Source organism: Caretta caretta, chromosome 9, assembly GCF_965140235.1.
Source record: "Caretta caretta isolate rCarCar2 chromosome 9, rCarCar1.hap1, whole genome shotgun sequence".
In the NCBI taxonomy this organism is placed as follows: Eukaryota; Metazoa; Chordata; order Testudines; family Cheloniidae; genus Caretta; species Caretta caretta.
Genome location: NC_134214.1, coordinates 83,903,360 through 83,918,757, shown reverse-complemented (window position 1 = coordinate 83,918,757; position 15,398 = coordinate 83,903,360). Strand labels below are relative to the sequence as shown.

General features: G+C 41.9%; 1 protein-coding gene across 6 annotated transcripts in view; it reads right to left on the bottom strand.

The window, feature by feature from the left end:
* TRPC5 (transient receptor potential cation channel subfamily C member 5) overlaps nucleotides 1–15,398 on the bottom strand; it is a 151,022-nt gene that overhangs the window by 102,688 nt on the left and 32,936 nt on the right. For 4 of the 6 annotated variants that reach the window (XM_075132494.1, XM_048864316.2, XM_048864318.2 and 1 more), the window contains exon 2: nucleotides 5,544–5,942. In XM_075132494.1, the coding sequence (XP_074988595.1) occupies nucleotides 5,544–5,921 (378 nt within the window). In that variant the 5' untranslated portion in view covers nucleotides 5,922–5,942. Of the gene's footprint in view, nucleotides 1–5,543; nucleotides 5,943–9,133; nucleotides 9,344–15,398 lie in introns of all 6 variants that reach the window. The other 2 variants (XM_075132493.1, XM_048864315.2) reach the window with 1 other exon arrangement.

The window sequence follows — 15,398 nt, the reverse complement described above, 5'->3', positions numbered from 1 at the left end:
GAACAGGTGCGATAAAGCTCTCTCCTTTGTGCCCAACGTCTGGAGCACCTGAAATTCTTTTCTAGGGCAAAACAACTGATGCCGCCAGGGAGGTGTCAAGAAAGCGTGGTGCTAACAGGGTTTCCAAAGCTCATAACTCAGGGCTGGGAAGCTGGAAGAAGGCTGTATGTCAAGCAGCTAGGAGCGAGCAACCAGATCCTCAGAGCTCTCTCTCTGGCCCCTGGACAGAAGCCGAGCAAACAGAGCCCCTCTCTATGGAACAGAACTGACTGTGTCTGACTTCAGTTTTCTGCAGAAAAGGAGCTGCCCATGTGCAGTTTTGTGCCTACCACTGTCCAGGGAAACAAGCCCTTGTGTATAAATAAACAGACTGTGCTCAGAAAATAACCTAACTCTGCACCACGGATTTCTCTGCCAAACAGAAACCACTCAGCAAGGCCTGGATTTCAGTTACTGCTCAGCCAACAAGGGGCAACCTTTTTATTTTTGCTTGGCATGAATGAGGACACGGCCAGGACCATAATGTCAGCCGAGGAGGACCTGGATACGTGCACACACAGGCATATAATTCAACTTCAGCAGCTGTCCTGTGCTAAGAGGATTTCTGGGGTACTCTTGTGAAAGACGTTTGGTGGGGAGCCACCCTAGGACTTCCCCAGGGAAGGATCCAGTAAGGATCATTGGAGAATGTGCATTGGCACAGCTCTGAGGCTATCATAAGGAGTCTGAGTTCTGAAACAGGCTGCTCTGGGATTAGCTTTGTGGGTTGAAGCGTTAAGCCACGTGTCCTTATTGTGCTTAACTAGGCACTTCTTTTCGATAGAACTGTGCATGAAATGAATACCAATCCATTCGTATTGATGAGGCTGAAGAGCTAAGAACCAGTCCTGCAATCTTCTGCAGGCAAACTCCCAATGAGGTCTATAGAAGATCCCGAACCAAAAGCGCAGATCAGAACAACCTGAAATTCTGAGATTTATAGTTAATAAATCCTGTTTTGTACAAAAGTTCTTTTGCTGACCCAGGGCCACTCAAAATAGGAATGAATCTGGGCTTGTGACAAACCTATTTTTTGTCAGAATGTTGAAGGTCAGGAGAGACGATTAGATCATCTTGACTGGCCTCCTGTCTATCGCAGGCTATTATATTTCACCCTGTGACCTCTGAATTTATAGATTCATAGATTCTAAAGCCAGAAGGGACCACTGTATCACTTAGTCAGACCTCCTGTATATCACAGGCCTTGGAACTTCCCCAATATAATTCTGAGAGCAGATCTTTTAGGAAAACAGCCCGTCATGATTTTAAAATGGCCAGTGATGGAGACTCTACTTTGATCCTTGGTAAATTGTTCAAATAATTAATTACTCTCACTATTAAAAATTTACACTTTATTTCCAGTCTGAATTTGTCTAGTTCAACTTCCAGCTGTTGGATTGAATTAAACCTTTTTCTGCTAGATTGAAGAGCCTATTATTAAATATTTGTTGCCCAAGTAGGTGCTTATAGCCTGAAATCAAGTCACCCTTTAGTCTTACATTTGTTAAACTAAATAGACTGAGCTCCTTAAGTCTATCACTATAAGGCCGGTTTTTCTAACCTTTTATTTGTTCTTGTGGCTCTTCTTTAAACCCTTTCCAATTTATCAACATGTTTCTTGAATTGTGGGCACCAGGACTGGACACAGGATTCCAGCAGCAGTCACACCAGTGCCAAATACAGAGGTAAAATAACCTCCCTACTCCTACTCGAGATTCCCGTTTATGCATCCTAGGATTGCACCAGCTCTTTTGGCCACAGCATCACACTGGGAGCTCATGTTCAGCTGATTATCAACCATGACCCCCAAGTGTTTTTTCAGAGTCACTGCTTCCCAGGATAGAGTCCCCCATCATAGAATCATAGAATATCAGGGTTGGAAGGGACCTCAGGAGGTCATCTAGTCCAACCCCCTGCTCAAAGCAGGACCAATCCCCAATTAAATCATCCCAGCCAGGACTTTGTCAAGCCTGACCTTAAAAACTTCTAAGGAAGGAGATTCTACCACCTCTCTAGGTAACGCATTCCAGTGTTTCACCACCCTCCTAGTGAAAAAGTTTTTCCTAATATCCAACCTAAACCTCCCCCACTGCAACTTGAGACCATTACTCCTTGTCCTGTCCTCTTCTACCACTGAGAATCGTCTAGAACCATCCTCTCTGGAACCACCTCTCAGGTAGTTGAAAGCAGCTATCAAATCCCCCCTCATTCTTCTCTTCTGCAGACTAAACAATCCCAGTTCCCTCAGCCTCTCCTCATAAGTCATGTGTTCCAGACCCCTAATCATTTTTGTTGCCCTTCGCTGGACTCTCTCCAATTTATCCACATCCTTCTTGTAGCGTGGGGCCCAAAACTGGACACAGTACTCCAGATGAGGCCTCACCAATGTCGAATAGAGGGGGACGATCACGTCCCTCGATCTGCTCGCTATGCCCCTACTTATACATCCCAAAATGCCATTGGCCTTCTTGGCAACAAGGGCACACTGCTGACTCATATCCAGCTTCTCGTCCACTGTCACCCCTAGGTCCTTTTCCGCAGAACTGCTGCCGAGCCATTCGGTCCCTAGTCTGTAGCTGTGCATTGGGTTCTTCCGTCCTAAGTGCAGGACCTTGCACTTATCCTTACTGAACCTCATCAGATTTCTTTTGGCCCAATCCTCCAATTTGTCTAGGTCCCTCTGTATCCTATCCCTGCCCTCCAGCGTATCTACCACTCCTCCCAGTTTAGTATCAAGAAGGGATGAATCTGGCAATGAATCTGAGTTTGTGCCATCTGGATCTGATTCACTGGAACCAGGTGTATTTTGTGTGTTTGGGGATTTTATTGGGAACATTTTACACAACTCTGTGTACAATTTAACCGTTATATCAGGATGAAAATTGTTTTTCCTTAACAGACATGCACAGTTCCCCCTGGCATTAATGGAACACACAAAGATATAAACATTGGTGTAGAAAGAGAATTAGATACTTATATAGTTTAGTGCTTTGAAATGTAGCACTAAACTAAAGATGTTGGGTCCAATCTTCAGCTGATGTAAATCAGCCTAGCTCCTTTGACATCAACGGAACTATATCACCTTAAAACAACGGAGGAGGTGAATCACTAAGAATAAAAAATTCTGTATTACAAGAGAACTTTTTGAAGCCCGCATAGAATCACAGCACTTTCTTTTCATGATCATTCACACGTACTTGTGTTTAACCTCAGCATTTTCCCATTATACTGAAGACCCTTTCAGTAAAGCTTGAGTTTATCTTTAGTTCTGTGCTACCTTCTGCCATTCTGGTGTATCTCTGAACAAGACAACCAGTCTTTCTAGAGCAGTGAGAAAAGACTACACACAGTTCATTTTCCCATGTATGGTCCATATTTTGCCACTCACATCAGGATAAAACAGAAAAGTAGTATTCAGTTTAACTCTGTCAGAAAATATCTATCTATCTATCTAATCTGCCAGCAACATATTTCTAGTTAGTATTCAAGGGATTTGTGGAATGGTATTGTTTCTGAATTGTAAGTGGGACATCCTTCAAAGTTATCTGTGATGATCTGGAGTATTTCTTCATTGTTTGCTTTGGATTATTAACTCATTGTAAAAAAAAAAAGCTCCACACTACAACCTTTTATAGATTCATAGATACTAAGGTCAGAAGGGACCATTATGATCATCTAGTCCGACCTCCTGCACAACGCAGGCCACAGAATCTCACCCACCCACTCCTGCGAAAAACCTCTCACCTCTGTCTGAGCTATTGAAGTCCTCAAATCGTGGTTTAAAGACTTCAAGGAGCAGAGAATCCTCCAGCAAGTGACTCGTGCCCCATGCTACAGAGGAAGGTGAAAAATCTCCAGGGCCTCTTCCAATCTGCCCTGGAGGAAAATTCCTTCCTGACCCCAAATATGGCGATCAGCTAAACCCTGAGCACATGGGCAAGATTCACCAGCCAGATACTACAGAAAATTCTTTCCTGGGTAGCTCAGATCCCACCCCATCTAACATGGTTAAATCACAGTAATCCCTCAATTCTTTTATACAACATGGAACATGTTCCAGTAGATTTCAGAACAGAAATTAGGCATTGGAATGGAGAGATAGGTCAATAGATATTCTAATCAAAGGACAGGCAAAAATCTATAGTGCGTCTAGTATTACATACACTCAGCAGCCCATTGATCAGCTATGTTATTTGTAAATGAAGATGAGAGAAAAAATTGTACAGTACAATAGGTAACATTCATGGACTCTGATCTTGCAAACACTTTGCCATGTACTTAATTTTAAGCACATGGACAGTCCCATTGACTTCAGTAGGACTGCCCACGTGATTAACATTAAGCACATGGCCTGTTACAGGTCCCACTCTGTCCAAAGCACAGAGGAAATGAGTTATTGCACCCCACAACTACAGTGCTTTATTTCAAGCTGTAGCAACTCATGCTCCTAGCTCTGGAAGTCTCCAGTTCAATCACCAGCCTGTTTGTATGGCCATGGCATGCCAATGCATGGCAGCTGTCACACATGTGTAAATGTTGAAGTCAGTGGGACTGCTCACCTGCTTAAAGCTAAGCACATGCATCAGTGTTTGCAGTGTTGGGGTCTGTCTTTGAAAAGTGATTCCATGTGTTAAAAGCAAGAAAACAATAGCTTAGGTCAGCGTTTCCCAAACTGTGTTCCGCGGAACACTGGTGTTCTGCACGATGTGAACAGGTGATCCGTGAAAGAATTGTAATTTAAAAAAAGGGTCTTGCACTTGGTTTTTGTACTACTTTATACGCACTTTCCAGTTAGAAATTGTTAGTTCAAGTTATTTTAAATTTGTATTTTTGCTGTGTTTTATAAAATAAAATATATTTGAGCATAAATAACGCAATTTTTTATTTGAAAACCAAACAATATTGTAAGTGTTCCGTAAATATATACCGGGTGTTCTGTGGCCAAAAAAGTTTGGGAAATGCTGGCTTAGGTTTATATATTGGAATTTAATTAAAAAAGACACTCAATTGTTACACAAAGTATCTCTCTATAAATCGTTTTGGGTTTGCCCGCATCCTTAGTTTGGGAAGTGAAGATGAATACTGTCTGAAACTGAAACTGAAGGGGGGATTTAAGTAAGGCAGAATGTGATTACTCAGATCGGAAATTGACCAGGAGACCAGGACTGACACAGCTACTCTTACAAAAAAGGACCAGAGAATCTTTCATTAGGATCTTCATTTTGTGTTTCCTGGGTCATACAGCACCTTCAACAGCACAGTACCCCCATGCCACCTCCCCCAGCTGTTCTGGGACACTGGCTCAGAACTCATTCAGAGAAATGTGCTCTCTACAGAATCAACAACTTCCTGGGATTTTTCATAGTGATCTCATAGTTAATAACCAGGCCTTATCTAGCTGAGTCTGTGACGTGTCCAGACCCTCTGGAGCTTCTGATCAGCTGGGTATCTCTTACCAAGCCATTAGCTAATATAAACATTCCTTGCCTGAATATTTGACTGACCTGCTTTTCACCACTTGGCTTCCTGTAACTCAGAAGCAGCTCCACGGCCCCAACCACCTCCTTCCGTATTGCATACAAAAGAGCATCTCCCACGTAAATACTGTGGCTCAGCAGTAACTCCATGATCTCCAGGTTTTCATTCTCTATGGCTATTAAAAGGGCACTGCGTCCGAGAGGATCCATACAGTTAATGTTGATGTTGTAGTAGATTTCAGCCTCTTGTAAGGCATGTTTCACACTGGCATAGTCCCCCTTCTCCACAGCAATGAGATAGGCCTTCTCTTCCTGCGAGAGCTCTGCCTCTGCTCGCACGATCTGCAATGGGATCCGGTCTCTGTACGGTGAATAGTTTACCTTTTTGTAGTATAGCTGGGCCATTGTTCATAGTGACTGTGCAACCTGTTTGGAAGAAAGAAGAAGGACACTTAGAGACTGAAATTACAGCAAGTGCTAGCTTCCATTCAAGTGAGACAAATTGCTGAAGGTCAATCATAGTGAAAGTTTCTGCTCCCTGCATCAGGGCTTATTTTCAATGAGTTTAATACTCCCCAACACTCATCAAATGAGGGGCTACATTGAAAAGGTCGCAGTGTCGTATTCCTCAGGACAATGCACAAAGTGACACTGGTTGTACTTTAAATGCCAGGCAATGACATTCTTCATCTGTTTACCAGCACCAGCTGTTGTTAGTGGATTATCCATCAAATGTGTGAATAAGTGGATTTCTCACCTCTGCTATGTTTCCACTCAGTGTTTTTCCTCTCTCTTTATAATCATTGGGCCATGTCCTCAGCCGGTATAAATCACCATAGCTCCATTGAAGTCAATGGACCTGTGTTGATTTATACCATCCAAAACTGGCCTGTTATACTTAATGAATTTTCCTTTTATTATGCGCTCTCTCGCCTGCTCTCTTTTTTTTTCTCCCTTGGAAGAAGGGCTTAATTTCCCTCCTGTGTTTATACTCTGACCTGGTCATGGTTTTATTTTAAAACCTTAGCACATTTTTTTAATTTAACTTTCTCCCATTTATAAATAGATCCTGAAAATGGGCTCACATTCACAGCATCACTCCAGCTCCCTAGAGTCAGCAAGGCTGCCTGCAGCCTAGGAAAAAACTTCCTTTGAACAAATGTAGCAAGTTGAACTTCAGCTCCATCCCATCACGACTTACTAGCCCACCAGGTTACCAAACAAACAGGCCAGGTAGCGCATGGGATGGAAAAGCACCACGCGGAGGATACAAGGGCCTCCAGACATTGTTTAATGTTGTAGTCTGCAGGCTTGGGTCAATGAGGACCACAAAGTCAGTATCATAGCAATACATAAGTTAAAAACACCTGTTAGATCTGTTTGCCCAGTGCAGGATTGTTCCATGCAGCAAATTTAACAGGGTGTTGTCTCATTCACTCTTACGCCAGGTGGCAAGGTAAGACTGTTATGGGGAGAAAACAGATGGAGAAGGAGGGCTTTGTGATTCACACGCAGGCCTGGGAGTCAGGAGATATGGGTTCTATTTTTAACTTTGCCACAGATTCCCCATACAAGAGCCGACATCTTTTCGCACTTGTGCTTTCAGTGATGTGATCAACCCAAGTTTTTTATGCTGACGTGTGGGTATGTCTGACAGGAAGATTCCTGTCCTTCAGGAAATATACATATCTTGAATTCAGAACACCATTTGTTAAAATGTTTTAAATAATGAAATGAAATTTTAAAAAGGATGCTGTCGAGATTTACAAGCCAAAAAAATTGACCAGCTTTCCACCTGTCAGGTCTGACCTTTGGTAACCCAACCAAGTATTCACTTGTTCTATCCAAAATAGAGAGTTTATTATTTTCTTACTGCTAGACTACCAATAAATCAACCAGTGTAACATGTTGTCCTGCACATGCACCTGTTTTGTTTAGTGTTATTGTGATGCCTTGTTTATATGTGCAGTAAAACCATTAGTGAGGGTGGGGAAAATATTTTCATTTCATCCACCTGTTGTGCAATGAGTGCAAATACTTTTTATTGTAATCTGCATAAATATCTATATCTGAAGTCTGTGTTCACAGCATCTCGCTACTTAGTGTGAAATTTAAATTTCACTGAATCAGCTGAGGGGCTAGCCAGTCATACCTGATGTGGCAGTTTCCCATTGTACAGAGTACTGCACTACAGGTATATCTCTGCTGGCTACGATGTGGCTTCAGAAGTGCTTGCCATAGGGCAGCTGTGTTTGGAAGATTAAGGATTGAGTGAGATTCTCTTTCAGCTCAAGTGTTTAGGGACTTGTGTTTTCTGAAACAGGAAGATCCCAGTTCTGTCCCAGCTGTCACCATGAAATTGTGGGTGAATGCTGGCATGCAGCAAAGTGACATCTGTGAATGTCTTGGGAGGCCACATATTTGTTAGAATGGGTTAGGCATGTCAGAAAGTGCTCTGTGAGAGCCCCTGCTTCTGATGAATATGGGAGTATTTCTCAATTTACAAGAATTACAGCTCCATGCACATCTGTTTAAACCATTAGAAGCACATATGCTTTAGACACAATCTGAGATATGGTTCAAGCCTTGGATACAACCCGTCTTAAGTACTTTGGCTTAGTTTCTTGACGCTAAACATAGTGGCTTCTGTTATTTTGTTGTACATATTGTCTTTGGCATTTGCGTGCTTAAGTGACGTAACTTAAACAGACAGCTCAATGTGCTAGGATGGTAGCCAGTGAGTAAGGCAGCCAAGCCATTCCCAGACTGATCATTTTCTGTCCCCCCTACTTCCACCCCCCGATGTAGTCTAAAAGTCACAGCCCTTGCTGACATGGTTATGCCAGCTACATTTGTTAAGTGTAGACTGGGTCTAAGTGACTTAGGAGCTCAGCACCTATTGACATTCAATAAGTCTTAGGCTCTTAGGTGGTCAAGTAACTTAAAAATGGGGCTATACGGCTCTTATGTCACTTAGGCCTGATCTACCTTACCCCAGATCTGAAAGGCATCACCCTGGCCAGAAAGATGGGGGCTACAACACAGGGACATCAGGAGGTTACAGGGAGTTAAGGGGCTAGTTCCATGGGTGTCAACAGGAGATGGAAAGAGCTTGAAAGCAAGGAAGGATTGAAGTGACCCTTGGGAAAGTGAGAGTGATGCAGAGGACCACGTGAGAAGGGAAACATCATTCTCTTGTGAAGATTGATGCTTCAACATACCTGAGATCTTTTGGTGAGGAATTCAAGTCCAGCTGGACATCTTTTTCTCCTATTTCTATTCAATTTCATAGAATTTTTTTGCAAATAGTGGGCCAAATTCGGCAATGATTTTCGATCATTGCCACCCTGTGGAAGTCAGTGGAGTGGCACTGGGTGTAAGTCACTCCAGAATTTAATCCATTGTCTTTTCAATAGCTCTTTGTAAAGGAAAAAACCCACAATTGATATTAACTTCTAAAACAGATAGATCCTGGCCCCCCAGTATAGCCTAAGGCTCTGATCCATCAAAGCATTTGTTTCATTTCAAGCCCACGAGAAGCCCCATGAAATCAGAATAGAAAAAAATCATCAACTGAATTACTTGTTCTGAATTATTCATTCAGCTCTGTTACATACACTGTCACTTGTACAGCTGCTCCCCCCTCAAACACACTGGTGCCTGGGCCGGAAAGGATAGAGTACAATGTCCAAGCTAATATATTTCTTATTGGGTTACGCTGCAGATTGAGCAAGCTGTTTGTTAACTCTTGTTTGTCTGCTCAGATTTAGATCCAGAATGGATGAGGCGGGGTTGTAGGTGGAAGTTCTAATCTCATTCTATCTTTCCTGTAAAATCGGGACATAAAGCCAGCCGTTAGCAAAATGATCACATATACTCAGACAGCTAACAAATTACCGCAAGTGCTACTGTATAGTGTGTCACTCACTTTCATACTTCACGACCCTGCTGTGAGCAACATCATGCGCATAAAGAAGTAACGATTGCTGATCAACAGATTTGCATTGACCGCTGCTGCTTATTTATTCTATAGAGAGAAACTTGCCCCCTTATAAGCGTGTAGGGAAATGAGAAAAAAAAATTGGTGAAATCAAACTCAGAAAAGATCTGTGTAATTCCCAGGGACATCAAAGGGAAGCAGCAGCAAAGTATTTGAAATGTAGCAAAACCAGATATATGGCTACTATTACACAGTGACTTTAATATATTGAAATCTGCACAGAAAGCTTGAAAAATACAAATTTTTCATTTTACTTCCTTTCACAGAGCAAAGTCTCCTACTAGCCAAGTTAATATTTGGGACTAGGGAAAGTTGTTCTGAATGGTACATGTGCTCGATTTCAAAAGCATCAATGACTATATAAACACCATGTATGTGCTGGTGATATCCACACAATAAAATACAGAGCATTATGAAAAACAAGAGAACCGGCTAATAAATTGCATATCACATGGTCCATACTTTATCATTTATCTTTGACTATATTGCCTGCCTCAAGCTCATTTATTTCCCCTTCATCAGATCTACTTGTAATATTCCAAACCTTCAAAAAGCCACCATTTTTCTTTAAGCTCCCTGTTAAAGAAATGGGAGTTTTATCCCTTTAAATGCAGCCATTTAAAACCTCTATAAATGACCTGAAATAGTTTTCTGTACCCACAGCGTGAAGGTCTGAACTCTTGGCATCTTCCAGGGTATTTCCCATTGGATAGATTGGCATTGCCACTTTACAAAGGGATAAAGTTCCCTTTCTAGTGCTGCAGAGTCCGGAGACATCAGAGCTCAAATATGTCAGTTCTCCAGGACTGAATACTGCCCATCCTTGACTTTGAGCCAGTGTAGTTTTGGAAGGGACAGTCCACAAACAGGGAGGAAGAAAGAAGCTGAAATAAAAAATGGCTCTCGTTTGAAGCTATTGAGAGAGTTCATCCATTTCATAGCATATGCAAAACGCAGAGAAGAACTCTCTCCCCAGCCCATTCCAAACCATACAAACATAACAACACTAACTTAGGATGCACCAGATGAGCAGGATATGGCTCTGTCTCCAAGAGGTGCAAAAATTATAAAATAATTAAACTCCTTTCAATGTAACAACATTTTTTTCCGTAACACTTCTTCCTCTGGAGCAGGGGTGGCCAACCTGTGGCTCCGGAGCCACATGCGGCTCTTCAGAGGTTAATATGCGGCTCCTTGGATAGGCACCGACACTGGGGCTGGAGCTATAGGCACCAACTTTCCAATGTGCTACAGGGTGCTCACTGCTCAACCCCTGGCTCTGCCCCACTCCTTCCCCCAAGGACCCCGCCCCTTCCCCTGAGTCTGCTGCACCCTTACTCTTCCTCCCCCCACCCAGCCTCCTTCACACCTGATCGCGGTGGGCGGGAGGCGCAGGGATGGAGGGTTAGGTGCTGATTGGCAGTGCTGCTGGTGGGTGGGAGACACTGGGGGCTGCGAGGGGGGGACCTGTCGGGGGGAAGGCGGTCAGGGAGCTGTCGAAGTGTTACTGTGGCTCTTTGGCAATGCACATTGGTAAATTCTGGCTTCTTCTCAGGCTCAGGTTGGCCACCCCTGCTCTAGAGGGATGCACATTGGATAAGCTTCATAGAAGAAGTGGATTTGAGGAGGCACTAGGGGTGGCATGGAAGATGGCACAAAGATAAGATTGAGAGAAGGAAACAAAAGAAATGGTCAGGTGGGAAGCTTCAGTGACATGAAGGAAGCATTGGGGATGTAGGAAGAAATGAAATCAGGGAAATCTTATTATTAATAACTATATTTCTCCATAGATAGATACAATCAATGATGGGGACACACGGCTGCCAATCATGAATGCTGCTTTCTGCCACTGTGCAAATTTCATGATATTTCACCAGATTTTCACAGATAATTTCTCAGGAATTTTTGGCATTTGTTTGCTTCTGCCTATCACAATAGGATATAATCCATGATGTGACATTCTAAAATTCTCATCCCTTGAGACTTCTGGTGAAGTCTTAAAATGCAATCAGTCAATGTTAGTTTGTTTCCTTCTAATAAAATAGGACAATCTAGATAACTGGTTTATTTTTTATCACTTGTTTTGCCTGATGATTGACAGATAGGTGACATAAATCACCAGGGCCTAACTATGTAATGAAAGCAGAATGTATATGTATATATATATAGTTTAGATTCAGGAGCTCATTGCTGACAACTGTGTGAACATCTGCCTAAGTGATGAAAACAAGAATCAAATACTCAAGAGCCATCTTTCCTGCTTGATGGGGCTCAGTGTGAACAGCCAAACGAAATCATAGATTGGAGTAGTCAATCAAATACTGTATCTGCCACTGTGCAAATAGCACATTAGGTGTTCCCTTTTAGTGTAAGTGCATTCTGGAAGAGGTTGACAAAATTGTGTGTGTGTAGCATTAAATGTTGTCAACACATCTTATGTCGCTTTGTCCTATGCTTGTATGGCGATTTTTCCTCCTTGGTATCTCAATGAGGACATCATCTGCACTTTTCATTCTCTACCTGGGGCTTGAGCTCTTTGAGAAACTGGTAGGTTGAATTAGCTCTTTAGTCATCCTTAGAGTCTGTGCATTTAATAATATTGATCAATTTTAAAAAGTTATAAACCTGTGTTCTGACATAATCCAGAAGGGCTATTTAAGTAAATATTATTACATTTACTTAATGGACCAATTGAGTCTGTGATTGGATCCTTCTAAGTGCCTTAGTTCTTATTCACTAACTATGCTGGAAAAAGCATATGGCCTCAGGACTTTTGGAAAATAATACTTATTTTTTATCTTCAACAAAATATTTTTTCCCTTTTGCAAAAGAGGCAATACGTACTCAGTACAATACTTTTTCCATGGAGTTCAGTGGGAATAGAATCAGGCCCTAAATCCCCTGCAAACTCATGAAGTCCCTATATCACAGCCACCACCTCTCTGGTCAGAAGCAGAACATTCCCTGACAATTTTTTAAAAACAGAAAGAGCCCAAATAAGCATATTCCCTCAGGAGTTTCGGAAAATAATATTTATTTTATATCCTTCTGAAAAATATTAAGCAAAATATTTTGTTTCCTGTCTCAAAGGGACACTACCCTCTCAGGCAGTTTAAACCCAACACTTAGGTTTCGTAAAAATATATTCCGCTGTAGTGACTGCATCCCAAAGATTGTAACATTTTATTGGTACTAGGCCATGACAACTAGAAAGTGAACTGACTACTAACAAAATTAAAACTGACTAATCTAATTGCATTGCCCAAACTGAGTGAAATGCTGAACACAAACAGACTACATGGTGAAAAGCAAGTCCCCAATTCTGCAAGCTCCACCCAAGTTGATCCAGCTATGGGCTAAATTAGCTTTTAAAAATTCTTTCAGATTTAATCACCTAAGGTGGTGTTCAAAATATATGAGGTCATTGTGGTGTTGTATATGATTTTCTAACTTTACAGAGGCTATTTAAAAAATATGTGATACAGGCAAGAAAAATTAATAAGCACCCAACTCAGCTATTGCTAGAGAACTCCAAAGCTGTAATACAAATTGACAAAAGCCAGAATTTTTTTTCATTGAAGGTGACTCAAAATGTCACAAGTGAAGACTGAAATTTGAATTTTAACTCTGAATTTCCTATCTTTGGTAACATAATTTTGAAGTTATTTATGTGTGACTTGGAAAGCTCAAATCATTGATATAATTCTTTCTCCTTGTATAATCAATTGGATGAGTCACAACGAACTGCAAAAAATTAACACCCCCTTTTTTAACATAACACACTTGGTGCTTTTGGAGATCTTGCTAGAGGTTTTCTTCTCACTCTGACCATAAAACTCAGCTGATGGCTTGGGAATCATGCCCCAACTAGCAGGCTGATCTGCACAGGCAGACCCCTGTACTGGTGCTGAGCCCCCTTATCTTCAATGGGGCTCTTTGCAGATGCAAGGGCCTGACTGAGTGGATCTCACTGCAGGATCAGGGCTTAAGAGTCCCAGATCCTAGATGTTAGCTGAGATTTATATTCACAGTAGAAGAGGTCCTTTTTTTAAAGAGGTGGCATTTTAATCTTGTAAAATGCACTAAATGTAGAACTCATCATTGAGGCAAAGTGAATTTTATATGTGTGTGTGTGACAGTCAGGGTCCAGACTGAAGAGAGAGTCTGAACCCCAAAGAATAAGCAACTGAATCAACTTATTGTATACAATATTATCTTATAAAAGTGTACCGAGTACAATGCCTAAAAAGTGGTGTCACACTGGTCATGAATATCATTCCCTGATGTATAGTATGGATGGATGGTGTGTAAAGATTTATGTATGTGTGCTGGAAATATGGTCCTAAAATGTGTATTGGGGGCTGACTTGATAAACAAGTTTGTCCTAGTCTAAGGAATGTTGTTTTGCCTGTTTGCCTGTCTCTCCAATTTAAATTGAGCAAGGTAATGCCAGAGACAATGGAAGTTACATTTCAATATGAGTCAACAGGGTGGTGGGAAGTCAATGGGAAGAGACAAACAGCATGGGAGAAGAACTTTATGTGGGGATAGACACTTCAGAAGAACACACTTCCAAGGTTTGCTGTACCATACAAAGAAGGGGAGAGAACCCCTTTGGTATCCATTGCTTCCAGGACAAAAGAGGCCAGTGCTCTGGAAATCTGTGAAAGGTGGATCCTTCAGCAGGGTGGGTTGAAGACTCTGAGAACTTACTGTAGGTGAGGAATTGCCGAGACCACATTTATAATCTGTTAAATTTAGACACTAGAAAGCATATTTTTACTTTTGTTTTGTTTGTGACCATATCTTCCCTTTTTTCTCTTGTTCGGTATCATTTACACCTATATTCTTTATTAATAAACTTATCCTTAGTTTTACTATAAACCATTTTTTGTATTAAGTTAGAGTGTGTCCTCAGTAAGTCAACAGGCTGGTGTGTATACTGTCTCTTTGGAGGCAGCAGACTCAATAATTTCTGTGAGTGTCCCATGAGAGGGACTGGACCCTGCAGAAAGACGCCTCTGGGGAACTGGGGTTCACTGGATGTTACCTGAAAACTTGCAAAGCAAGATTCAGATGGGCAGAGTCTCAGGAAGTTTGCTGGTGAGGCAGACATCTGTGGTATGACAGGAAGCTGACACACAGTTTACGCTCCAGCAGAGCTCACTCTTGCCAAAGCAGAGAGGTAACACGGTGACTTATGGTTCTGGTCTCCCTGACACACGCACACACTCCCTTCCCCTGGGGCCCCTTCCCTGGAATATTCTATTCTGTTCTGCTTAGACTCTAATACCATGCCCATCACTATGGTATCTGAGCACCATTACAAACCATACATTTGCAATCAGAAGGAGAAAGTTATTCCACAGCAGGACAAGCATTTCTTCTAAAACTTTTCTCTGAGGACCCTGCAGCAGTCAGGCTGTGGCTGGCTCATTGATATGCACAGTGTTTGTATCTCAAAGTCTGTTGCCAGTCAAGACAATTTACAAACCCTGGGGTCTGTCAACCTGGATATTGTCTTTTAACAGAATTTTCCCTTTAAAATGATGGATTCAGAGAGTTTGCTTCTATACCTGCGTGGCTTACATAAAATATTTTCTATTTGCACCTCGTGGGATTTTTGCAAGTTGTGTGAAAAATACAAATTATTTACATTCTGGATTCATCTTGTAGGCAAACCTCTTAATTAATTCACTAATTATTCCAGGGCATGGGCGTTGGAAGTGGGACTAATAAGAAGCCCAGCATTCTGCAAGGGAGTCTCCAGTGAGACAAGAAGAATCATGCTGGCTAGAGAGTGCCCTCCCATGTCTGTTATCCACTAGCTGAAACTAGAGCAGTTCTCATCTAACACCCTGCACTATCCGGGCCATAATACA